This window comes from Poromitra crassiceps (genome assembly GCF_964638095.1).
Source record: "Poromitra crassiceps genome assembly, chromosome: 4".
Classification (NCBI taxonomy): domain Eukaryota; kingdom Metazoa; phylum Chordata; class Actinopteri; order Beryciformes; family Melamphaidae; genus Poromitra; species Poromitra crassiceps.
The window spans coordinates 21,494,718-21,521,070 of NC_139626.1; the positions used below are offsets into that span (position 1 = coordinate 21,494,718).

At 44.1% G+C, this 26,353-nt stretch overlaps 3 protein-coding genes across 5 annotated transcripts in view; 2 read left to right on the forward strand and 1 right to left on the reverse strand.

Moving 5' to 3' along the window:
- Positions 1-16,156, forward strand: part of qki2 (QKI, KH domain containing, RNA binding 2) — a 23,318-nt gene extending 7,162 nt beyond the window's left edge. Inside the window, exons 3-8 of one of the 3 annotated variants that reach the window (XM_083636338.1) lie at positions 1,247-1,363; positions 3,247-3,390; positions 4,843-4,930; positions 5,169-5,453; positions 11,903-11,980; positions 14,019-16,156. In XM_083636338.1, the coding sequence (XP_083492464.1) occupies positions 1,247-1,363; positions 3,247-3,390; positions 4,843-4,930; positions 5,169-5,453; positions 11,903-11,980; positions 14,019-14,041 (735 nt within the window). In that variant the 3' untranslated portion in view covers positions 14,042-16,156. Of the gene's footprint in view, positions 1-1,246; positions 1,364-3,246; positions 3,391-4,842; positions 4,931-5,168; positions 5,454-11,281; positions 13,497-14,018 lie in introns of those variants that run through there. The other 2 variants (XM_083636339.1, XM_083636340.1) reach the window with 2 other exon arrangements.
- The window catches only part of grin2cb (glutamate receptor, ionotropic, N-methyl D-aspartate 2Cb), a gene marked incomplete at both ends in the record, with an annotated part of 353,829 nt that overhangs the window by 155,861 nt on the left and 171,615 nt on the right, over positions 1-26,353 (reverse strand). The gene's annotated exons all lie outside the window — the stretch shown is intronic.
- Positions 19,234-26,298, forward strand: timm23a (translocase of inner mitochondrial membrane 23 homolog a (yeast)). Its single transcript, XM_083634531.1, has 8 exons — positions 19,234-19,340; positions 19,462-19,588; positions 21,353-21,411; positions 21,509-21,602; positions 23,746-23,830; positions 23,912-23,970; positions 24,577-24,687; positions 25,348-26,298. Exons 2-8 carry the CDS (start codon positions 19,480-19,482, stop codon positions 25,470-25,472), a joined length of 642 nt encoding a protein of 213 aa, XP_083490657.1. The 5' UTR covers positions 19,234-19,340; positions 19,462-19,479; the 3' UTR covers positions 25,473-26,298.

Sequence of the window (26,353 nt, forward strand, 5' to 3'; positions counted from 1 at the left end):
GGGTGAGAATGTAACATATATGTGACCAGTTTATCAGAATAACGCCTATTGGAAATCTTTAACGAGCAGCGAGGACCGGGAGCGCTGACTGTGATCTGTCACCCTACTGCTACTGGCAGTGTAATCACGGTACCACGGTTTTAATGATAATGAACATTTGAAACGGTACGGTTATCGTAAGGAATTGTATCACGGTTATCATTCAAACCAGTTATCGTTACATCCCTAACTGTGTGTGTTACTCTGTGTGACTGTGTTTTGCTCTGTGTGTTACTCTGTGTGACTGTGTGTTTTGCTCTGTGTGATGGTGTGTTTTGCTCTGTGTGTCACTGTGTGTTTTGCTCTGTGTGTGACTGTGTGTTTTGCTCTGTGTGTGACTGTGTTTTGATCTGTGTGTGACTGTGTTTTGATCTGTGTGTGACTGTGTGTTTGTTTTGATCTGTGTGTGACTGTGTGTTTTGCTCTGTGTGTGACTGTGTGTTTTGATCTGTGTGTGACTGTGTGTTTTGCTCTGTGTGTGACTGTGTTTTGATCTGTGTGTGACTGTGTTTTGCTCTGTGTGTGACTGTGTGTTTTGATCTGTGTGTGACTGTGTGTTTTGCTCTGTGTGTGACTGTGTGTTTTGATCTGTGTGTGACTGTGTTTTGATCTGTGTGTGACTGTGTGTTTGTTTTGATCTGTGTGTGACTGTGTTTTGATCTGTGTGTGACTGTGTGTTTTGCTCTGTGTGTGACTGTGTGTTTTGATCTGTGTGTGACTGTTTTGATCTGTGTGTGACTGTATGTTTTGATCTGTGTGTGACTGTGTGTGACTGTGTGTTTTGATCTGTGTGTGACTGTGTGTGACTGTGTTTTGCTCTGTGTGTGACTGTGTGTTTTGATCTGTGTGTGACTGTGTGTTTTGATCTTTGTATGACTGTGTGTTTTGATCTGTGTGTGACTGTGTGTTTTGATCTGTGTGTGACTGTGTGTTTTGATCTGTGTGTGACTGTGTGTTTTGATCTGTGTGTGACTGTGTGTTTTGATCTGTGTGTGACTGTGTGTTTTGATCTGTGTGTGACTGTGTGTTTTGATCTGTGTGTGACTGTTTTGATCTGTGTGTGACTGTGTGTTTTGATCTGTGTGTGACTGTGTTTTGATCTGTGTGTGTGACTGTGTGTTTTGATCTGTGTGTGACTGTGTTTTGATCTGTGTGTGTGACTGTGTGTTTTGATCTGTGTGTGACTGTGTGTTTTGCTCTCTTGTAGTTTAACTTCGTGGGCAGGATCCTGGGCCCACGTGGACTCACAGCCAAACAACTGGAGGCAGAGACGGGCTGCAAGATCATGGTGCGAGGAAAGGGCTCCATGAGAGATAAGAAGAAGGTACACACACGCATGCACATGCACACACACACACACACACACACACACACACACACACACACGCGCGCGTGCATCCATCCATCCATCCATCTATCTATCTATCTATCTATCTATCTATCTATCTATCTATCTATCTATCCATCTATCTATCTATCTATCTATCCATCTATCCATCTATCTATCCATCCATCCATCTATCTACCTATTTATCTGTCTATCTATCTATCTATCTATCTATCTATCCATCTATCTATCTATCCATTCATCTATCTATCTATTTATGTCTATCTATCTATCTATCTATCTATCTATCTATCTATCTATCTATCTATCTATCTATCTATCTATCTATCTATCTATCTATCTATCTATCTATCTATCTCTATCATGGGGTGTCTGCGGGTATAAAAGATTAAATATAGAAATGTAAGGCCTTAAAAAGTATTAAAATGACCACAGGTATTGGCAGAGTTATTGTTTTCCCATGCAATGGCAGGTTTCTTTCTGATGTTCGCTCTTAGATTAATATGGAGCAGTGTTACTAGCACAATACACAAAACCAGTTTTGTATTTTTCTTTTGGTGCTACAGTATCTCTCTGCTTCACTCAACATAACTGGACTATGTCTCTAACACACAGACAATTTCCTCCATGTGTTTTCTTACACTGCCCATTTATAGTTTCACAACTGAAATCGTAAATAACTATTTTTAGCCACCTTTGTTTCTTTATTTTGGAACTAGTCTTAAATTCAATTCCAGGTAGCATTAAACAAACAGGTGTTAAAAGACTTAAATTTGAGCAAATCTAATCAAATGTGTCTATCTATCTATCTATCTATCTATCTATCTATCTATCTATCTATCTATCTATCTATCTATCTATCTATCTATCTATCTATCTATCTATCTATCTGTATGTCTGTCTATCTATCTCGCCTTCTCTTTCTGCCCTTCCTCCTCTCGTGATGACTTTTCGTTGCTCAGTTTCCTTCTCGTGTCCCGGTGTTCCGTCCATCTGTCCTCCCTTCCTCTCCCCTGGTGTCGGTGTTGGACGGAGCCGGCGTGAGCTTTCCAAACGGCAGGTGGAGCAAGTCCAGCATTCCGTCCCCCTCTCTCCAGAACATTCCCTACCCCGCACGCCCCTCAGAGAGAGAGACACAGAGAGAGAGAGAGAGAGACAGAAAGGAAGGGAAACAGAGACACAGTGGGAGGCAGCAGGGAGGGGAGAGAGATGTTGACTTTTAGTGCTCTCCCACGTTAAAAAAAACATACAGAGAGGATACAAAGTCCCAACGCACCGCAACGAGATGGAACGCTACCTAGTTTGTTTTTTTTGGGGTGGGGGGAGAGATAGAGCACAAAGAGAGGGGGTATAGAGCGCAGAGAGAACAAAAATAGCTTACCCACTGAAGAGCGACATGGCTATTTCATCAGTTTGATAACGCATTGCCTCCCAAGTTGCGCATGACAACCGTGTGTGTGCGCGTACGTGCGTGCGTGTTCTCAAGTGTTTTCATCCGAGAGGATGGGTCAAAGAAGAAAAGCGAAATTCTGTGACAGGGTTCCCACAGGTCCTTGAAATCCTTGAAAGTTTGGGAATTTGAGGCGAAAAAATCAAGGCCAGGAAAGTTTGTGAAAATAGTCATAAATAGACATGTTGATTTTTTTTTTACGTTGGTAAATAGGCTATGACTACGTTCCGCTGTCCGCATGTGTCTCCCACCATCTTTTTAATGGTTGTCTGTGAGCTTCTGTAAAGCCTGCTAGTTCTCAGGATAAGACTTTGAGAAGGTGTGGTGGGAAGGAAGCCTGCTTCCATCTTGCCAGTAAGAGATAGGCAGGCCTTGTTCAAACCAAGCGTTTCAAATGTGTGTGTTTCAGGAGGAGATGAACAGAGGCAAGCCCAACTGGGAGCACCTGAGTGAGGACCTGCACGTCCTCATCACGGTGGAGGACACGCACAACCGCGCCCAGATCAAACTTGCACGGGCCACAGCCGAGGTCAAGAAACTCCTCGTCCCCGCTGTGAGTAACACACCCACCCACAGTGGCCGCATGAGAAGTTTGGGGTGTTGGTATGCATGGAAGGGGGAAGGGGATTGTCGGTCCAAGAGTGTGTGTGTGTGTGTGTGTGTGTCTTTTCTCGTGTTTTTGTGTGTGTCTTTCTGTGTGTGTGTGTGTGTGTGTGTGTGTGTTGTGTGTGTAGGAGAGAGTGTGTGTAAGGGGTTAGGGTAATTAGGGAACACGCATAAAGGGGTTTCCATGGTAACCCCGGGTTGTTTGAAAGGCTGAGGGAATGAATGGAGAGTCTGTTCACTCGTTCTCCCCACTCCATCACTCCTTTCACTCGTTCACAACTCACTTCATCCCAAAACGACTGGCGGCTACAGTATTCCTTTTCCTCCCAGGAGTTTTTGTTGTTGTTGTCGTCCGCACAAGAGAACATTTTCATTGCGCTCCTCAACATTTCTCACATTCTCCAGCCCACCTAACATCCCCCCCCCCCCCCCCCCCCCTGTGCGCACGCGCGTGCGCGCACATTCGGGGCACACAAGAAGTGCGCATACGTGAGGACAAGCAAGGAAGCAAATCACAAGGCCCGTTCACAAGGCCCGTTCCTTCTTCCCTGACATTATGAGGAACAATGGAAATAGACTGAACAGAGCAGCGGAGGAATGTGTGTGGCAGCAAATAGCCGTCACTCTCCACTCCAATCACAGCAGCACAGTATCAGCCAATCACAGCACAGTATCAGCCAATCACAGCACAGTATCAGCCAATCACAGCATAGTATCGGCCAGAAGGCCAAAGGTCAAAGGGGAGGAGGTGTGTAGGCCGTGAGGAACACAGCACCTGTTAGACTCTGTGTGCGTGTGCGTGTGCATCTCTGTGTGTCTGATTCTGTGTGCATGCATGCATGTAGGTTCAGGTTAATGGTATCTATTAGTCTAACCTCGCCGACCTTGCTGTCCAACTGTAAATCAGTCAAGCTGTTCACAGAACTGCAACCCGAGCTGAAGCTAACGTGCTTGACACTGAATATGTCCTGTGTGCTGGTGACTTGTGTTCAAGGTCTGCTCAGCTCCATTTCAGACAATGGCCATGACAACAACAATGCGCGCAGTCATTTCACCTCCTACACTTTCAGGGGGGGGGGGACATTTCAATTGCACTAAGAGCATAATTAGTTTGAGAATATATTCAAATACTTCCCACTGACTTGTTGACCAAACAGCAACAATAAGTCTCTCAAAACTTCATTCATTGCAATGTCAAATGGGGGAATGTTGATGGCGTTGAGGGCCTCGCAAATGAAGCTGATTGTCTTACTGTGTGTGTGTGTGTGTGTGTGTGTGTGTGTGTGTGTGTGTGTGTGTGTGTGCGTGTGTGTGTGCGTGCGTGTGTGTGTGTGTGTGTGTGTGTGTGTGTGTGTGTATGCGTGTGTGCGTGTGTGTGCGTGTGTGTGCGTGTGTGCAGGCTGAGGGGGAGGACAGTCTGAAGAAGATGCAGTTGATGGAGCTGGCCATTCTCAATGGAACCTACAGAGACGCCAATATCAAGACACGTAAGGATGACGTCATGGCTGTCTTGTGGGTGTGTGTAGGGGGAGAGACTGACGGAGAAGGGGTCAAGGCTCTTGGTACAGCAGGCTACTGTATTTATGAACCATGCCTCTGTTTCTCCTGCTAAATAGACTGTTTGTGTGCTTTGTCTCCTCTCCTCTTCTTCCCTGGCTATTGTGTGTGTACGTGCATGTGGGCGTGCGCATATTTGTGTGTGTTTGTGTTTGTGTGCATGTGCAGCCACCATGGCCTTCCCTCTAGTATGCCCCCAGGGATCCCGAATGATCACAGGCCCGTCACAAATCCTGCAACCCGCCATGCGGAACCCCGCCCCTCTCCCCACGCAAACCACCATGCACCTGATTCGTCAGATCCAGAGCTCCGCCCTCATGCCGGGAGGCAGCCCTCACCCAGCGTTGATGCAGCAAGCGCCGGAATCCGGAATCATCTACGCACCCTACGATTATCCCTACACACTCACGCCCTCCATACTGGAATACCCCATTGACGCAAATGGAGTATTAGGTAAATACATGCAATGTCTTCATCTACACAGCAGCATATAGAGTCCCTAAGTCCCGCCATCGCCAGATTGCCCATGGGGCCTAAGGGAGTGAACTCCCCATTCATTTTTCTATTGACGTTTCATAAAATCCTTATAAAAGAGTTTTACCTGGACAAACCAAGCGATTCAGCTATATTCAGCATCACCATAGAATATTTCACTTGGGAAGGGGGGGAAAAGGGATTTTTTTTGCTTTCTTTTTAAAAATTTGGTCCAAGTGGAATGTTCTATGGACTCTCTTGTGATTCTGAATATATGGTAGCTGAATCGCTTGGTTTGGCCAAGTCAGTGTAGGAAATTTTAAACATATTTTACTGGCAACTTTTGCCCCCACTGTCTAAAAAATGGGGGCATTTACAAAATTCTGGGAGCACTTAAAAGAAAAAGTAATTGGTGCATAAAGTTCAGGGTTGCCAAGGGTCTGGAAAGTGCTTGCATTTCAGAAAAAATAAGCAGGACTTGAAAGTCATTGGATTGATAAAGACGCCAATAACCTACTGGATTAACCTACTGGAATCTCTGCGTTTGAGCCTCGTGCACTCCATCAGCTCAAAATGAGTGCTGGGCCAAGCTTGATACACTTCCTTCTTATCTACAGTATCACTCTCCGTTAGGGGTGTCACGATACACTCAGTTCACGATACGATACGTATCACGATACTGGGTTCACGATAACGATACGATACGATACGATTTTAACAATATTTTTTTAAACTTGAATAATGACAATATATGACTGGAAAAGTAGTATTTTATTTGAAATGCACAAATACAAAACATGCTGTTGTGGGAAATTGTTATTACAATAACAACTAGAAAAAACATGAGATTGGAGATAAGGCTTATCTTGAAATAGAATGAGTTACACCGTCACTTAGATTTACTTTGAACTAAAAGGTTTCTCAGCAGTATAAATTCTCATTATGCATCTTCAGTTTTTCTTCAAACTCAAACAACAAGACTTTTCTTAGTCTATTTTTTATGCATCTTCAGTTTTTCCTGTCAAGTAAACAGTTTTGCCAGAAACTCAATTGAATGGTTTCTCTCCTGTATAACTTCTCATGTGTCTCTTCAGAGACTTGTTCAACTGAACTACTTTCCACACATTGAACTTCAACAAACAAAGACGTTTCTTTGTCTATTTTTGAAAAAAAAAAAAAAAAAAAACTTTTTTTTCTTTTTTTCTTCACGATATGAGATTTCATCTCAACGATACATATCGTGACGTTTTACTATCGCGAAATTTCGTGGGACGATATATTGTGACACCCCTACTCTCCGTGTAGGCTACAAGCACTGGTGAAAGTGGGCCGGAACCGTCCGGAACTGAGTTCCGTTAAGAAATTCTGTGCCTGAACGACGTTCCTGGAAGACACGCAGCTGCTGTCAATCAAAATCCGATTGCTGCAGAAGCAATCAGGATTGCATAATTTCCATCAAGGAAACACATCTGTGCTGACGTTATGTCGTTAGGGTAACATAAACAACAGTAGTCTCTCTCATAAATTGCTTCTAAATTGTTCCAATGCAGTGTTTTTAAAAACCTGTGGTTTTAATCCGTGCTGTGTAGGCTATAAGCACACAGCTTCTGAATGCGGCTGCTGCAACTCGGCTATCTGTCTGTCCATACTGCTCTTAAGAGCGGACATTGAAATGAATTATGGTCACATACCTTCCTTAGTGTATTAACGCTAATGAAAACGTAATACAAGCTTTTAACACATTTCCCACACCACAAACACTGCGCCCAGCCCAGCGATTTTACTAGGCCTAACCAAATTGCTCTTGATAGCGGACATTGAAAATAAATTACTGTAATATATTAACGCTAATGAAAACGTAACACAAGCTTTTAACACATTCACTGCCAGCCATTTTTTTTTTACTGTAGGTAGCTTCTGCCAAGCCGTTTTTTGAGGATTCTGGCTCATTTTACAAGAGCCGAGGATAATTTTCTGCTTGGACTTTGTGAACACGAAGTTCACAAAAGTACTAATAGAATGTGTGCTTTCTCTGTCTAAAAGAGTTAGTTTGTAGAGTTAGTAGTTATGTAGATATTAGCCGTTGAGTACAGCATGGTTTCAGCATGTGAGACAGGAAGCTGAGATAATCGCAGTTTTGTGAAATTCAATCAAACAGGCAGAACAGTCACTTTAACCATTTATTTTTGGCATCAGTGAGAGATCAGACATCTGAACAATATAGTTCTGAACACCCTCTCCTTTAAACTCCTCCCTCCGTGGGCGTGTCTGGTGGCGTTTGTCACAAGCCAGTTTCTCCTGCCTGTCTGAGCAGTGAGCAGCCTCCCTCTCTGGCGGCCCCTCGTCGGCGAGTGTGGCGAGTGTGGACTGTGGATGGGACTCAATCGTTTCTTGGATTTTCGGTTGAGAGCTTTGATGAAGCTTTGTGCGATTCTAGGCTTTATGCTGCCCACCCAGTCTATTTTTGGAACCCCCCACCGTTGTGCGCCGGTGTGCAGCAGCGTGAAAGCGTTTTCGCCTACAGTATAGCCCTTTTCCCACATGCGTACCGGAAAATTACCTGTAAGTCAATATCGGACATTTCCCTTCACACTTCGGCTCGCGCATGTGGGAATCTATCAGCGAAATTGCCTGTATGTGGGGGGGGGGGGGGGGGGGGGGGGGGCAGAGCGAGTGGGGGAGTGACGTGTCGGCAAAACTCTGAATGGTGAAATAAGTTTGCTTGTTTATCCGTTCACCTGCATCGCGTTGAAGCTTCAGCACTTTTTACAGACTGGCTTCATTTGATGTGTCCGGGCTTGCCTTCGCTGTCGGCAACGTAAGCTAAATACTTCCACTTTCGCTTCATGCATTTGCCCTGTCGGGCTGTGACTGAAGGAGGAGGACGGACTGTGGCCAGAGAGCGAGCAGAGAGGAGAGGGGAAAATCAGCACAGCACACCCACACATGAAGCTGACATAGGCTACTGCTCTTATTATCACAAGATCATTTCGCCAGTTTGCTTTAATGTGCGTGAATGATTAGATTATGCCCGCTGGAACATTAAGCAACGTGTGTACACCTCGCCCATGAGAGTGTCGCGGAAAATGACTGCACCCGTTTCTCACTAGTATCCGCTAAAGCGCATACCGCTCTTCTGACAGGCTGGAAAGTGGTGAAATCTCCGCGACGACGGGGTCGCGCTTATACCGGCACGGCGCCTTTCTCACATGCAGGCATTAGACCACGTACCGGTCATTTTGCGGTACAAAGCGCATGTGGGAAAAGGGCTTATGAGAATGAGGCTCGTTCGTTTCTGGGTTTTCGGAATGCGTGCGATTCTGGCCTTTCTGCGGGTGTTTCAAAGTGTGTTTCACCCATAATCTATTATGCAAATTTGCAATCCCCCACGCCAGCACCGCTCTCCGCTCTCTGTGTGCTGCTGCTGGCGCGGCCGCTCTCAGGCGAGTCTGGTGACTGATGACTGTAAAATCGCCAAGCCATTTCCTTGAGAATGGCTTGCTCCCGCGGCTGTTTTTGGTTGGCTTTCTCTCTGTCGGGAGAGCACTGTCGCCACTTAGTTGGTCGGTAAAATAGATTATACACATTCAATACTTCCAATATTTTTATAGGAGACGTGGGGGACATTGATCCACGTAGCACCGTCAAAAAATTTATTTTTTATTTTTTGACGAGTCAACTCGTCATTGGCAGTGAACGGTTGGATTGTGTTTGACGAGTCAACTCGTCATTGGCAGTGAACGTGTTAACACACAATCGATTTTTAAACATATTTATTTCAAAAAATCATTGTAAAATTCAGGGCTTTAGCCAAAGCTTCAATAACAGAGCTCAGCTGACAGTTGAACTTGCAAATGAAAAATATAAAAAATATAAAATTAAAAATACAATAGGCTACAGCACATAGGCCTAGCTTCTTCTTTTTTTGGCACAGCTATTCATTCCCCCCAGTCCAGCCATTTGTTCCAGGACAGTGAAGTCCCAACAATCTACAAAAACATGCAATAATATAAAATCATAGATAAAAAGTTGAATCATACACAATCAATAAACCCAAAAGTAAATGGTTAGCCTTCCCAATGGCCAAGGGTTATTCTGGCCTCATAATAAGCACTTAGGCGGGTGGTCAGAAAGTCAAATAACCGCAACAACACCAACAGCGAGGCTGCAATGAGGATATATTATTGAAAGACAAAATCCTACATCGCACCAAAGCATACAATGTAGCCTACCGCGGTTATTCATAATAGTTCACACAGGAGAGAAACAATTTAATTGTTCAGTGTGTGGTAAATGTTTTGGTCAAAAAGGAGAGTTGAAATCACACATGAATGTCCACATAGGATAGGAGAGTCTGTTGTAATGTTTAAATAGGCCTAAATAATTCACTATACATATTGTCAAGTGTTTCTAATTTCTACACCATACAGGCATTCAAAAAATGGATGTGTGTGTTCAGGGATGCATGAAGCTGGGGGCGGGAGGAGGACAATATGAAACGATGAAGGTTGGGGTACTGGGGTAGTATAGTTCCTGTAGGAAATTCAAACCACTTTCACCCCTGGCTACAAGTATAGTGATTTGCTGATCACTGAGCTGTCATTGGCTGTTGTGTTCTCTCATAGGTGTTCTTAGCTCAAATATGCGGCTGGTCGCCTAGGTAACCTTCAGCGGCTACATTTTTGTAGCCGCCCCGGCTTTATTGCCTGAAAAGGCCTTGAAAAGTAGCAATACAAAACAGTGGCAACCCTGAAATAAAGCGTAGTGTGTGAACCACAGCACTGTTTGTGTGAGCGTGGTCTTCATCATCTTCTTCTGGCAAACAGAGAGCTGAGAGGGGGATGGAAATGGAAATTAAATTAATTGATTGGAAAAAAAATCTAAATCTTTGGGACAATTTTGGTCCCTGGATCATGGTTTCTGGGCATTCTGAGATTTCTTGCAGCAGCATTTTTGCTAATTTCCTACACTACTCCAAGTTAAAGTCTTTTTATAAGGATTTAACGAAATGTCAATGAATGAATGGGGCATTTCACTCCCTAGGCCCCATGGGGAACCTGGAATAGGGCGTGAGGTAGGTACTCTATAGAGTGCCAAAGTCACTCCCTCTTCCGGGTTAGGCATATGCATCAAGAGATTTTCCGCCATTCATTTTTACATAGACATTTCCTAAAATGCATATAAAAATACTTTTACTTAATCAAACAAACCAAACGATTCAGCTATATTTAGGAGACACCATAGAACATTTCACTCTGTGTCTCCTGATTCTATACGAATTTTATGAAATGTCTATGGAAAAATGAATGGCGGAAGAGGGCGTGACTCTATTGACCCTATTCACATGGCGGCCATTCTGAATACTTGGGGACACTCCCGGGAAACTAGAAGAGAAGTCCAGCTCATACTGTTGTATACAACATACAAACATTTATCATTTCTCAGATTTCCCACTGAAAATCATTATCTGAAACAAATGGAGCTCAAGAATCCAGAGTGATATGTTTTTACATTTTAACATTTAGTTAATTTACCGCTAGCTACCAGAGTCGAGTCTAGGTAGCTAGCTAGTAAGCTAACTCACTTTCTCACTAAATTCCAAATGTGGTTGTTGTTCTTGAGATTGCCAACTAATTTGGTAACTGGTTGTATGTTTATCTGTATTTTACTTAAACACACCTGACTTGTGTGTTTAAGTAATGCAACATTGATATACTGTATATTTTAGTGTTCTTCAAAATGACTGCTGTGAATAAGACGCATGTTAAAACTGTGCTAATTGCGCCTTCTCTCTCTTTGTTTTGCAGGTATGGCTTTCCCAACCAAAGGCTAAGCGATAGCAAGCCCTCCTAGCACACACATGGACTGGCTCGCAGACCCCCCACACAGCAAACACACAAAGTTAGCTTACACTTAGGATGACAGATGCTTTGACAGTCATACTGTAGTGGCTTCGTTCATGACTCTGTTGATCTCTTCTCTGTATTAACAGACTTGCCGACTTAGTGTTGTGGTGTGATAGCTTAACCTATGTAACATTTTTAATAGTCATAGCTTCAACTTGTAATTTTAACACATTTTAGTGAACACGCTTTAGACATTTTAGCGCGGCTGTTTGTGATGTAGTGTGTGTTAAGACTTATTTGGAGCGGAGAGCTATAGAGTGTTCCACCGTGACTGTATTTCTAATAGTCAACCTTAGCGAGAAATTAGTGGTTTGGGCTAACGTTTGCTTTTGGCGGATAAAAATAAGAGGAGTATTATAGACCACAAAACGACGACAAATTCCGTCACTTAGGAATGTGACTCACTGATGTTGACTGATGTTCACTGATGTTGGTGCCATGGGTGCCATGGGTGGACTGTTTGATGTCTCTCTGATGAGTAACCTGCTGTGTTCTGTTTTGGCGATGTCACTGCGCTGTTAGCAGGTGCCATGACCACTAAGGTACGACGCCACGACATGAGAATCCATCCTTACCAAAGGGTAATGACCACAGACAGAGGTTAGTTAGCTCACCAGCCACTCTGTGTGTATGTGTGTTTCTGTGTGTGTGTGTGTGTGTGTGTGTGTGTGTGTGTGTGTGTGTGTGTGTGTGTGTGTGTGTGTGTGTGTGTGCGGACCGATGGACCAATGTCAGTTTACATGTGTGTGTGTATAATGTGGCATGCCTAAAAAGAAATAACAATATCAGTAATAAAAAAAGGTCACACACTGAACCAGTTAGGATGTAAACTGTGAAGCAGTATTTGCCTCAGTGAAAGTGAAATATGGGAGAAACCATGTCAGGGGTGACAGCTGTGGCGGTTATCTTCGCCCGCCTGTCAGATGAACTGGAAGGCTTGTAGGCCGGGACCCTCTCAATTAGAATGGACCGCTCCATTCATGTGACTTCAGTCCTTGTGACTCTAGATTTGGAGTCCTCTGTCAGAAGCTTCGTGTTGTTGTTTATCTCTTCACTACTACTTTTTGACCGACAAATTAGCAGTTTTATTTATACGCATTACCCAACTTATCATTCCAACAGTTAGATTTCCACGAAATGTGTTTTTTTAATTAATTAATTACTGCGTTGTGCCCAATGACTATATGACACTTTACAGTGATTGTCTTTTTATGAGGGTCGTTCAACTAGAGTGCGATATATTTGGCTTTTACTACTAAAACACAGAGTGTGATGACTACTGAAGTCTGTGTTACAAGCTCTTTTGTATGATATATTATACTGTTGTTTGTGGTCTTATCAGTTGCCCACTGGACTTTATCAATGGGGCTGTTTACATCTTTCATATATATTTCTTAGCCAGAGTGGTGCTGTTGCCATGTATTTAGCTGCAAAATAAATTTGTATATAGGGATTTTACAGATTTTAAGTGCTTTTTTGAAGCTTATGAAACAAGATGGCTTGGAAATACTTGTAGTATTTTTTACTTTTTCGTTGCCTTGCCTTTTTTTTTTTTACACACAGTATGCTTTTTATAGATGAAGTGTCTCCATGTATCCTTGTCGACTTCAAACCTTTTTCAAAGTGTGTAGCTGTTACTGTTTAGTCACAGTGAGGGTGGCAGTGAACAGTGAAGGCGGTATTTTTGCTATCTGTATTTAAAATGAGGTGACCCTCTTATTTCACTGGCCTCATGACTGTTTTATGCAATAGCAATGGACTAGCTAGCTACAATATGTGTGTGTGAGCAGTGGTGCTCTTGTTGTACACAATGGACGGAAAAAAAAACACTAAAAGGCAATAAAGTTGAATATTGGAAGAAAAAAAGTCTCACAAAACCAACAACGCCTCTAAATTATTGTAGTTAGAAAATGTCTATTTGATATTTGATTTCTTAATTCCTTCTTAATTCCAATTCTAAAATCACCATCTCTTAACCTCTCATCGCTATCTCTTACAAGGGGCCTCTTTGCTGACTGTAGTCTAGGTGCTGCTCTAATACTTCATAGCAGACGGATCAAATCATAATCAATAAACCTTGACTTAATCACAACCATTAATCATCAAGATCCTACGCCTGCTGCTAAACAACGGCTGTAATTGTCAATAAGTCAAAGCATTCCTGAGGCCCAGACACCTTCTTTAGAGATAAAGGTCACTCTCTCACCCACATGAAACCATGCTGTCTCCTTCTCTGTCCATGGTTTCACTGTCTGTCTGTGCTAGGCCTAGCCCAGCTAGCATGAGTAGTATCACTGTAGCAGCATTCACACCATGGGAGGGGTATCTTCCCCAAACCTAACCTTACAAACACCTTCATAAGCACACATGAGCATCTCGGACTCACCATTCCTTACGTCAACCCCCCGCGGTTGATGTAAGTTCTTCTGAATGGATATGCAGCGCTCATGAAGGTGAAGACGTAGTGCCCCTCTCACTATGTGACTGCACTAGATCTGCCTTGTTGTCATCCTGACGCCACTAGCTGACACTAATCTCTCTTCTATCTTTTTTCTTTTTATGTCCCCCTTTATGTCCCCTTTTTGTTTCCTTCGTCTTTTCCACGTCTGTCCGTCTCTGTCTGTCTGTCTAACTCTAGCTGCCACGGCAACTAACCCATGACCCCTTGACCTTCTGACCTTTCCGCCCACTGATGACCCACCCATCTCTGCCCGCTGGCGTGCTCATTGGCCCAAGGCCCCGCCACTCCCCCAGCTCAGCCAACCAGAGACCAGCACATTGGGAACAACCTGGCTGCTTCTGTCTAACCGGCCAACCAGAGGACAGCGATCATGGGAATAAACCTCAGAGGACCCGCCCATCACCGAGTCCTAACCAAACGTGCCTTGCTTCCAAAAGTCCAAAGCCAAACTATCACTCTAGAAATCTTTCATTTCCATCCCACAGTCAAAATCCCAATCTACTCTTAGATGTTAACCAGCCGACTTCTCTGGTGACCTCTCCCAACCATTGCTCCCAACCCCCCGGCTGTGTCAAACCCCTGTCTCTCTGAGCTGCCTGCTCTCAGCTCCAGACCCTGATCTGCACCCCGCTGCCCGCAGTCCATGTGACGCAATAATAACTGCAATAATAACGACTACATTAATAGCATGGTAACTATACTGATGATAATTGTACTTCTCCAGCTCATTGACCCTCCAACACTAAACTTCAAGGGATATTTTGATATTTTGTAATCTAATTATTTTTCTTCATCAGCCACTTGTCACACAATGTGGGAAACGTATCTACATTTGTGTTTCAGCTACCTCCAAACATGGCTTACAGCCATCAGTAGCCACTGGTTAGAATGAGAAAAGCTAACAAGCCGCTGTTCGGTTAGCTGAAATGCCAGCGCAGAACCTTTTTCACCATAATGTGGTAAGCACTCAGTAAGGAGAAATAACAAACTGAAATCCCCAAATCCCTTTGACAGTTTCTAAGTAGGTAAAGCATTGCCGCTACACAGAGGCAGGCATGGAACCCTCTCATGTTTACCAGATCTTACTTCTTCTCCTGAGTTAGACGTAAAAAAAAGATTAACTCTGCCTTTCTGCACAGCAGTGAGTGGACATATATACAGTACATGCCACGCCCACGCCTGTGCTCACAGATACGCACACCCAGAGGGAAGATTGCACTCCTTTTGTCTAAATGTACTTCCACTATGATGCCTTTTCCTTCATCGCACTACAGTATTGTATGAGCTTGAATAACAGTGCCTTTATTTATTAAGAGCGACGGAACGATGTTACACCTAAACATGTTTTTAATTACATTCTCTCTGTCATTCCCAGCATGACAGAGATAATGCCATTAGGTTTTGATGCAGATGAATCAGAGAATGCAATGTGTTTGCACTGCAGCCTAACTGACATCTACACTATATGGCATTACATACATAACTCTTCTCAATTCATAGTGCCAAAAAAAGTGGCTCAACTGAATTGGAAGAGTGTCGCAGTATTTCAGCAGCTGCCATATCAGTAGGATTCATTGAGCTCCAGTTACGGCATCTGATATGTTTATGCGAGGACGAGAGGCCTCATCAGAACAGTGTTATATTTTAGTTCTTTATGTTTGGTTGATTATTTTGTTGTTTCGTTTATGCGGACAGATGTGTCCCCTACATATATTTGAATGTGTATCCACTTTTTGAGAACACATACAATCTGGTGGGTGTGTTACTTTTGTATGAGAGATCCACCGTTCCTTCAAGTGCACACAAACCAACTGATGCCTTTTATGAAAAAAAAAAAAGTCATATTCATAACATCTGTAACAAGTTTATAATGTATTTTTATATTCTATTTTGTATGTGAAAATAACATTAAACGACCTTTTCAGATAAGCACATTATGCCTTATTACCGAGAATAATTTGATGAAAAACGACCCTGTATCCTTCATGTTATCAACCATTGTGATGTTCATTAGTAATCTTGTAACATTGTATTCTCAATGTCCTGATATACTGGAGTTTCTGATGTTCTCTGTATTAACCTTGAGCCTTTGAGATCAGTGTTGCTTCCCTTCTGTGCCTTCTGTATATAAGTGTGACAATTAACAGTGTTAGTACAACATTAATCTACTCTTCAGTTCCAAGTATAGGCTACTAACCGTCACCACTTCTGTGATTATTAACCACTTTAATGATATCTGTCTCTGCTTTGGATTCTTTTAAGATACATGTGTGTGTCTAAGAATAAATCAATAAAAACAAGATATGTGTTGAACAGTGAACCTTAACTTTTCAAGTATTCACAGTAGGAATAACTCTTTGTATTGGAAGGCAATTGAGCACACTATTAAACTGATAGTTGTAAAAACTAACAAACTTTGTTGCTTTTTCTCTGTAGCACTTAATTATGCAAGTCAGCTTCCTTCCTGCATACTAATCTGAAGACACTCCTTAGATACCGGAGGAAAACTCTCTCAATGTGGTATGACTCAATCGACCCGTTAATACAGTAATACACAAGAGACTGCACACTAAACGCAGGCAACACCGCCATAACATGTTTCCTCTCACTTCTCCTTCCTGTGTTTTTGTCTTTGCTCTTTGCTTTCTATCTGTATGTGTAAAGAGAGAGAAGAAACCCCCCCGGCTCACCATGGTTTCCTAGAGGCACGCAGCTGTACGGGTGAAAAGGGGGTTTCAGGTTAGGAGCTCTGGGCCGGCCGGCCGGGGAATTGAGGGGAAATCGATTGTGCAAGCTCGCCCTCAAACATCTGCAGAGTAAATATCACACAGAGGATCACGCTCTCTCCCTGAAGTGTAGTATCTCTCTCTCTCTCTCTCTCAGAACCCACAGCTAACGACCTGCATGTGTCCCGTACCAACGACATGCAGCCTCTGTTTTTATCTCACTCATTTTTCTCTCTCCGAGGGTGTTTCAAATCCAAACAGACTGTTAGGGCCTCTGTAGGAAGGCGAGTGGAGCCGCACTGACACTTCAAAACAATGCAAATGGGGGCATTCCTTTACACCAGCGCGCACATTGGAAGTTGAACAAAAAAAAGGATTTAACATGGGGTTCTCCATGGTGAATGTAGCAGTGGGTGGTTCATTCGTCCTCTCCCTGCCCTTCCTGCACTCACTGTGGAGCTGGGGGTGATATTGAACTTCAGGCTTGGAGTCGAGCCCGCGCTCTCTGCTCGTAACCCCTTGACCCCCCGAGCGCAGAGTGAGAAAGGATATCCGACTGCTGTTGACAAGCCATTGGACAGGAGGGTGGAAGTATTGACATTATACTTTCTGATGGCTGGAGAGGAGTCTGAGATACAGAGAGGGGGGGGGGGGGGGGGGGGTATGCGTGTGAGTGGATGGGTGTGTGTCTGGTGGGTGGGTGGGTGTGTACTCTTGTCTGTTTTTCCTGTTTTTGCTCTACTTTCACGGGGCTTATTCTCCCAGTCCAGCATGAAACACTCCTCAAGCATCTGGTAATGTATTCCGCAGCCTCCTCTTGCCATTGCCAACACTGGGGCCCAAAGCTCTCGGCACTTACAATCAAAAAGTGTGTGTTTGTGTGTGTGTGCGTGTGTGTGTGTGTGTGCGCGCGCACACATGCGTGTGTGAGAGAGAGAAACAGAATGTGCAGGGTGGGTGGGAGAAAGAGAGTGAGGATAGGAAGGGACAGGTTGATTTACATTGCTATGTATCTACCACATTCTCCACATAATGAACAGGCCCAGATGTCCTCCTCTTCGTAAATATTTGATGACCGAGCGGCAGAATGATTTTAGCTAAATTACATGCTAAAGCTGCAGGGAACAACTCAAAAGTTGTATTTCAACCCCTCCCTCCCCGTCCTCTCTCTCTCGCTCTCTCTCCCACTCACCCTTGTCCTCTTCCCATGTAAATAAGGCCAACTCCCCCTAACTCCACACTCCCCTCTGAGGCAGTTTAAAGACCTAACACTGTCTCCTTGTCTCCTTGACAACCAGCATACACTGGGGTCCTGTCGTGGCCTCTCTGTCTTTTGTGTTTGGGAGCTCAGAGAGAGAGAGGGAGAGAGAAAGAGACAGGGAGAGAGAGAGAGTGAGGAGGAGGAGGGAAATAAGATGATGACAATGATGATAACAAACATGACATCATCACAGCTATATCCCGCAATCATAATTTTGTTTGTGATTAGCTGGAGAAGCAAAATGGCTGACAGCTTTGTCTGTGTGTGTCAGAGAGAGAGAGAGAGAGAGAGAGAGAGACAGACAGAGAGAGAGGGGCCTGCGGCTGAATGGGGCATTGTGGGAAGACAGTGGGCACACTGGGCAGTAATACAGGGAACACTAACTCACAGATCATGCCAGAGTGTCTGAAAACACCCACTGGGCAACAATGGCAAACTTCATCGCTCCACTTGGCCCCTTCTGAATACACACATACAATGGCTGAATCCAAATAAGATGCTCTGTTATTTGTGAATTTCCACACACTAAATTCCTTCAGTGCCTCTGTCCCTTTGACCAGCAGCAGATGGCCAGGCTGAGCGTACACACATGAGCATGCATGCGTGTGTGTGTGTGTGTGTGTGTGTGTGTGTGTGTGTGTGTGTGTGTGTGTGTGTGTGTGTGTGCGCGCGCGCGCATGTGTGTGGTCTCAGCTTGCACTCTCTGTTGCATCATGAGTATCCTGTAGGCTTGTAAGGTGGGAAATCCTGCTCTTAAAGCCCAACAGGTGTCATAATATGGCAGTTATTTGGTATTTTATCATTTTATCATATTTGGTCATTCAGTTTTCTAAACAGTTCTACTTTAACCCGGAATGGTATTCGAGTAATGCAAATAACATCATGCAAAGTCCACTTCTATCTCTCGTGACTGGAAATAAATCTAACTAAATCAAGACAATTAAATCAAGCAATGGATGAGGATTGAGGAGTATCACAGACAGCAAAATTTGACCGATTTGACCCCCCTGGTCCTCTGTCGGCTCTCTGCTGCCACCCAGTGTACACAGCAGGAAGTCCAACTAATCAGCAAACACCGTTTGCCTTGTCTGCCAGTTTTCTATTTTGTAATTTGTCATTATGTCCTTCCTTGAGTAAAATAAACAGATCCTAGATCTGTGGGCGAAGGCTTGACGTGTCGCAAAACATAGCTGGGCTTATTAACATCAAGCCAGCTGTTGTATGCATTATTTGAGGCAACCATTATAATTTGTAAAGGCGTTATGGTATCCTCTTCGTGAATTTAAAGCGACGTTTTGTCAGTTTTTCCACTTTACGTGATTAGTGTTTTTACGTAATTGTTGCACGACGACAGTCGCTTTACGGCAGAGCGTGTTGCTGCTGGAGGTCAGTGGCGTGATGGAAAGGCAAGCTCAGGCGTCTGTAACGAAAAGCTGACATTCATTTCCAAATCAGACTCAGGGGACAAAACAAACACTGGCAGTATAAAACATATTGCTGGCGGTGTATCCGGTAACTCGCCTCAGATCCATTTTGTTGGGGGTTTTCCAGCGGTCAGTATTTCGACATAGTTAGCTATTTAGCTAACATTAGCCAGGTTGGCTAAGCTAGCTGCTCCGGTGTTTTTCGCTAGGTGAATCCTCTTCCAGCCATGGATGATAACAACGCAGGAGGGTCGGGAGGAATCAAGGCAGGTCTCGGGAATCTGTTTGGAGGCAGTGCGCCTGAGTACTCCAACACAGAGCTCGCCGGTGTACCTTGTAAGTTACTTCATTGCTCTGCTTAAAGTTTCCTCGTTACCTTCAGCTAGCTTCAAAGCTAACTTACCCGGTGTGACAGCCTAACTGGTTGCTCCACTATCCTGTCACCATACGCGTGCGTGTGATTGTTGTTTACTTCCTGCAGCAGCTGTTGTGCACTTCTGGCCTCAGATTCTCCACAATGAAACACTGAAGTCTCCGGCGGATGAAAATGACCCTTCTTTGCTTTTTACCATATTTTAATCTCCACTGCGCCTGTCCAACAAATAAATAAACTCAACTAAACACAGGATAGGCGAGCATGTGTGTGTGACTACTCACTGATGTCACAATGTCTATGACATCATCAGTGATGTCACTCGAGCAATTGTGATGTCATCATGTCTATGACATCATCAGTGATGTCATTACTGATGGTAAGTGGACTCTGCCTGCGATTTTGGTCCGCGATCATGAGCAAGATGTCACTGATGATGTTGCAATGTCTCGTCATCAGTGTGTGATATCATCAGTGATGCGAAGTTGAGCAATTGTGCACTGCGCATGCCAATAGAGCAGATGAGGCCGAGCTGCAGGGCGAGCCTAGTCCAATAATTACAGCTTTGTAGAACTAAAGACATTAACTGTCTTGAAATATTACATTGAACTGGGTCAGATATGTTTTTTTATTATTATTTTCACACAACAGACACACTACAACATTTTGACAGCACAATACATCCTTATGCAACTTCTCTGGCCGTTCCCATTCCCAAACTCACCGACCACTTCCACCGTGTCAGCAGCAGCCTAAACCTTTTTAAACAGAGGGGTGTTTGGCTTGCCGCGTACAGACAGGCCCACACTGACCAGCGTTTGCCGTCCCCACTTGAACCTTTTAAAACGAGTCCAGTGGAGTGAGCTCAGATGTAGAGGGGGTAGTACTGGCAGGGCGTGAGCTTTTTGCAGCAGGTCGGACAGGTGTGCGATAGGCCCAGAGAGTCTCTGATACACTGGCTGCAGAAGACGTGCCCACATGTAGTAGAAACCACCTGCTTGCCGGTGTTCACGATCTCAGTGTAAGAGTCCATACACACCGGACAGCTGACTGCCCCTGGTGTGTGGAACTCTTCCTCTTCATCACTACTCACAAAAAGATAACTCTCTCTGCTCTGAGGACCTGAAGGGGGACTGTTAACTTCATCCAGCACCATCACTGAGTCATTATCGTTTGTCAGGTCAATAACAGCAGCTGGCTCTGATCGCTCACAGGTCAGGTCCACTACGTCCTCGTCACTGGCTACAGTGTTGTCCAACACCAGCCTGCCGGTGGCCACGATCTCAGTGTAAGAGTCCATACACACCGGACAGCTGACCGCCCTTGTTGTCGCTCTGGCCTGACTGCTGGTCTGTAATGAAGACTTTGCTGCAGTGTTAAGGACGGTGGGGAACTCTTCCTCTTCATCACTGCTCACAACAATATAACACTCTTCTCTGAGGACCTGAAGGAGGACTGTTAACTTCATCCATAGAGCCCATAGTTAATGCTAATGATCCGCCAGGATGGTTCTGTCTTCAACAGCTCATGCTGCTATGGCATCACTGATGAGGTCATAAATCACTGATACAGTTGCTTGAGTGACATCACTGATGATGTCACTGACTGATGACATCACAGTTGCATGACTGACATCATCAGTGATGTCATAAGTGCTGGGAGTTTTAGGACTGGTCTTTCTACCCTGGTTTGATAGGTTGGCTGACATTTGTGTTGTAATATTGCAGTGACTGGAATGAGCCCTCTTTCACCTTACCTCAACGTCGACCCTCGATACCTGGTACAGGTAAGCCATGGTTGATTCAAGGCGACACTGAAGACCCTGAAAATGTTTTCTTTGATGCATTTTCCCTGTTATAACGGTCTTGTATGGTGTGTTCCAGGACACAGATGAGTTCATTCTGCCCACGGGGGCCAATAAGACGAGAGGGAGGTTGGAACTGGCTTTTGTCACCATTGGAAGCTGCTGCATCACAGGTAAGAGACAACTCTATGGCCTCGACGCGAGACTCAGCCGTCATTCTGAGTCTCGAAGTAGCATAGCACCCCAATATGGTGTTGCAGGCTCCGCTTAATGGCCTCACATCTTAAATAGCGTTTCCTTTCAGCACAAGGTTGTTATCTGACGCATATGATAATCGGTGTTCTGAAATATTGCATACCGTAGTTTCCAATACCGAGCCCTTGTAAACGTGCTTAGAGCCTGTATTTTCTGTTCTTCCGGATGTGTAATACAGGTTTCCACCCATAGACACAGCAGAGATGGCGCTGTTTCCCCGCTGTGAAGCGGAAGAACAATGGCAATCTTCAGTGGAAAAGACAGAAAATACAGCCTCTGAGATGTTTATAACGGCTCGGTATAGGAAACTATGCAATAATTCGGAACAATGCTTATCAGATGCGTCGGATAACAACCTCGTGATTGCTACGTTATTTAAGATGTAAGGCCATTTTAGCAGAGCCTGCAACGCGATATTGGGGTGCTATTTCGAGACTCAGAATTAAGAATGGAGGCTGAGTCTCCTTCAAGTCAATGACTGCGTTTACATGGACTCGAGTATCTCGGTTACTGTTAGGGTTTTGGAGTATCCTCTTTTTGTGTTTGCGCATGTAAACATCATATCCAGATTTCAGAAACTTGGATAAGCCCTTATCCCGGTTTTGAGAAACCCGGTTATACTAGCTGGACTACTCTGAAAGAACCCGGGATACTGCTGCATGTATACTAGTGATGCGCGGGCCGCAGTTATAACCGCACTGACCGCGGATATCCCGCTCCGCGGCTGGGCCAGATCATAAAAATAAACATTCTGATTAATAGCGGATGGGTTGTGGGCGGTTGAAACGATGTATCATTAATGAGGAAAAATAATATTAATTACGTTCTCTAGTCTATGAACATATTTTAAGCTACATTTTTCGTCAGGCACATTCTTAGTCGCCTATTGTAGATCCCCCAAAGGACCCACGGCCGTAAACCAAACAATTCAGCCATGTGCTCTCCACTTTTCGTCCATATATATGGTCAATGACGTCACCCTCAAAAAGGAATCTCCGCTGAAGACGTGTTTGAAGAGTAGACGCGTTTGTATTTTCCCATACAATGAGGCAATCAAGTAAACTAAACTTAAAGCTATAGCGTTAGCCGAGTAAACTACATGAGGGCAAGTGGTGCACTGGACATAATACAGCATGGAAGTTTATTTGGAGTCTTGGACTGCAGCGATCTCACCAACGGCAGCAGAAACCGTAAGTTTGCTCCTTTTATAGCGTTTATAGCGTCGGGTGCATGGCGGGCGCGGATCTATAAATAGTATTAAATAATTTGCGCGGATTTATGGCGGGCGGACGGTTCATGCATACACGCGGATTAGGATGGCTTAAAAGCTCACCCGTGCATCTCCAATGTATACATCTTATCCTGGTTTCTGACTGCAGCACACTACCTGTGCAGGCCAAAGTCTCACTTCTGGAGCGATGAGGAAATGGGAGTTTTGCAGAGTTTTGTCTTTCGCTGATGAAATAATTAAATACTTGGCAGCTTATATAGGAGAAAGCATCGAAATGCTGACCTATTCAAGTCTGTAGTATACAGACTACAGGACGAAAGTGTTGTGATTAAAATGAAAAAAAAAGAAGCAGCGCGCAAATGGGGACAGACCACCGTGAAGACGGAATCCAAGGGAATCCCACACAGTCTTGGCCCAAAAAAGGTGGATGACGTCACGTCACGTCACATGCACCCAATACAAGCGAAAATAAAGATCACAGGCGCCTGCGCAAATAGCATGCAGTAATCAGTAACCGGGATACTAGTACTTATCATGTATACAGGATATGAATAACCTGCTTTCTCTGTGTTCCATGTAAACGCCATATCCTGAATATGATCAAAACCAGGGTAAGCCTCATAACCGGGATACTCAAGTCCATGTAAACGCAGTCAATGTTTCTATGACTTGCTGCATATTAGGACCGTCCAAGATGTGATAAGGAACACAAAAACAGGAAGAAATGGGAGTTGTGTGTTGTTATGAATAACTAACTTCAAGTTAATTTAATTAAGAATGTCTCTCACCTAGCCTTCACCTAGCCTTCTCCCTCTTTGTTTTGACTGCAGGAGCTGCATTTGGCACATTAAATGGTTTTCGGATGGGCCTGAAGGAGACCAGAGAAATGGCATGGTCAAAACCTCGTAACGTACAGTGAGTATGAAGTCTATGTAAAGTCCTTCATTAATAAGTATTTCACTACTTCTCCTCTAAACGCCTCCTCACTCTCTCCAGGATTCTGAACATGGTGACGAGGCAGGGTGCTTCATGGGCCAACACGCTGGGCTCTGTTGGTAAGAACTCTCACTCTCTCCATCATAGTGTCACTAAATACGAGGGATCAGCCGAGCAGCATTTTGCTCAACAAACCGCGTGTCCGGGTGGAAACGGAAATGGGATCCTATGGAGCGAGCCTTGAGTGCTCACTCTAGCCACAGCAGTGCGGTGTACATTTTAAAAACTGTGACAGTTCACAACAACTTTAACACGACGTGCATACAGTATATTATACATCAAACTCTTGAGCTACTTCTGCTCTTACTCAAAATGTCAAAATATAAGCGATGTATAGTTTTTGAGATATCAACATTTGTTTGCCACAACTCATACTAGTTAACTGCTGCTGTTGCGGGTGTTTTGCGGTGATTTGTTGTTGTAGTGACGTCATGCTGATTCCTCGTATATAATGTTGACTCATAATGGAATTAAGCATACCGTATTAACCAACACAGTTTAAAATGTTCTCTTATTTAAAAAGAAATACTATTCAAGTGCACTTGTGCTTTTTATGTAAGGCATATTGATTCCATTTTCTTTTGAAATGATGAAGATGACTGACTTGACTGTTGTGTAACACTGATATGTTTTCTGTCTTTGATGAAACGATGTGCATGTTTCAGCCTTGTTATATAGTGTTTTTGGCGTGGTGATAGAGAAGGCCAGAGGAGCAGAAGATGACATCAACACAGTGGCTGCTGGGACGCTCACTGGGATGCTGTTCAAATCAACCAGTAGGTGTCTTCTCTATTCCTCTTATCCTAATTATAAATATAACGGTTGTTTCATTCATCACATAACCTAGGGTCTAGGCTATATAACATACTCATCATAAAAATATTCACTTAGGCTGGCTATTTAAAAGAAGGAGATGGGTGGAAATTTAGGGGGAATTGGCCATGTACCCAAAAAAAACTATTTTATGTATAATGTTCCTACGTGTATTACTGACCTCAGCTTCAAACAGTATTTGCAAATACTTTTTTCTTATTTATCTTATCTTTCTTTGGTGTCCTGTCGGCATGGTTTCCCACAAATTACAATATGTGCCTGAATGTTGAGATAATCATAGGAAAGTACATGAAAGTCAAAACAATGTAACTAAGTATCTAAATTGGTGCGTTAAGCCCAGTTTACACCAAAGATTCGCAACGGGACGAAACCGTTGCACCGGTGTAAACTGGCTCGTCTCACCTCGACTCCAGCCGACCGATGGCATTGCCAGCAATTCAGCTTGTCAAGTCGCAGGTGCTGGTTGCAAGTAGTTGCAAGTTGCATCCAGCCTCATTGTGAATCTTTGGTGTAAACTGGGCTTTAAGCCCTACCCATAGAGGCTATGGTCACACAGCTTTATCATTATTTACTCTTTTTTTGTTGCTCTTGTGTGTTTCCAGGTGGCCTAAGGGGTCTGGCCCGTGGAGGCCTGGTGGGTTTAGCCATGTCTAGTGCTTACGCTCTCTACAACAACTGGGACCACCTCACTGGCTCGTCCTCGTCCTCATCCTCCAGGCTGTACTAAAGTTTCCCACCCATCAGCTCCAAAAATAGGGCCAAATATCTCCAGATCTCCCTCTTCTTACGTGACCAAGTGCACCGCGTTTAACCACAGCACTAAGAGGAATTAGACTCTGGTCAAATGCAGTGTACTTTCCAGGGAATGTGATTTCGTCCCCAGATCCCGGGCCCCTCCATAGCCGCTGTCCACTTCCCCGGTGAGGAGCATTCCGGGGTGCAGGAGAAATGAAAACGAAGTTGTGAAAATACAAGACTGAATTTGACTTGGAATTCCACATCTAGGCCCTCTCTTCCTTCGTCTTTACCCTCCGGGGCATTCCCATCACTGATCTGATATTTGACATGTTCATTTTGCAGGGTGGGGATGTTTTGTAGAATGTCTTTTAGTGTATCATTATGTTAAGAGCAAAGGTCAAGTTACCTGGGACACTTATCGGCTCCTCACATACTGGTATTAAAATCATGATGTCACATTGCTGACATGATCCCAATAACCTGTGAAGTTTGGGTTAAATGAGCCAATATGGATGTGTAAGATGACTTGTGACATCTGGTGTGTGTGGTTCACCAGCTGAATCATGCTGGAGTCCCTCAGTCAGTCTGAGCCACTAGAACCCGTCGCTCATCGTTCCTCTGTCTCCTGACCTCGGATGGCCAGAGCAAAGAGACTGGCCAACACACACCAAGGCCTTACAGTCACTTCTACTATAGTCATGTATTTATTGCAACGCATCTACAGTGGGTAATATTTTCCAACTGTAAAACTGTACTGGAAGTCTGTGCTGTATTTTTGTCCCCATCAAACTCGCTTTACCATAAATTAAAAAATAAATGGGAAAAACTCAAGCGGATTTTGCTTTAACCAATTTTATTGCACAAGTGTAG

Coding starts and splice junctions, on each gene's coding strand:
- timm23a (XM_083634531.1), top strand. CDS start 19,480: ATGGATGATAACAACGCAGGAGGGTCGGGAGGAATCAAGGCAGGTCTC. Junction 19,589..21,352: donor AGAGCTCGCCGGTGTACCTT/GTAAGTTACTTC, acceptor GTAATATTGCAG/TGACTGGAATGAGCCCTCTT. Junction 23,831..23,911: donor TCAAAACCTCGTAACGTACA/GTGAGTATGAAG, acceptor CACTCTCTCCAG/GATTCTGAACATGGTGACGA.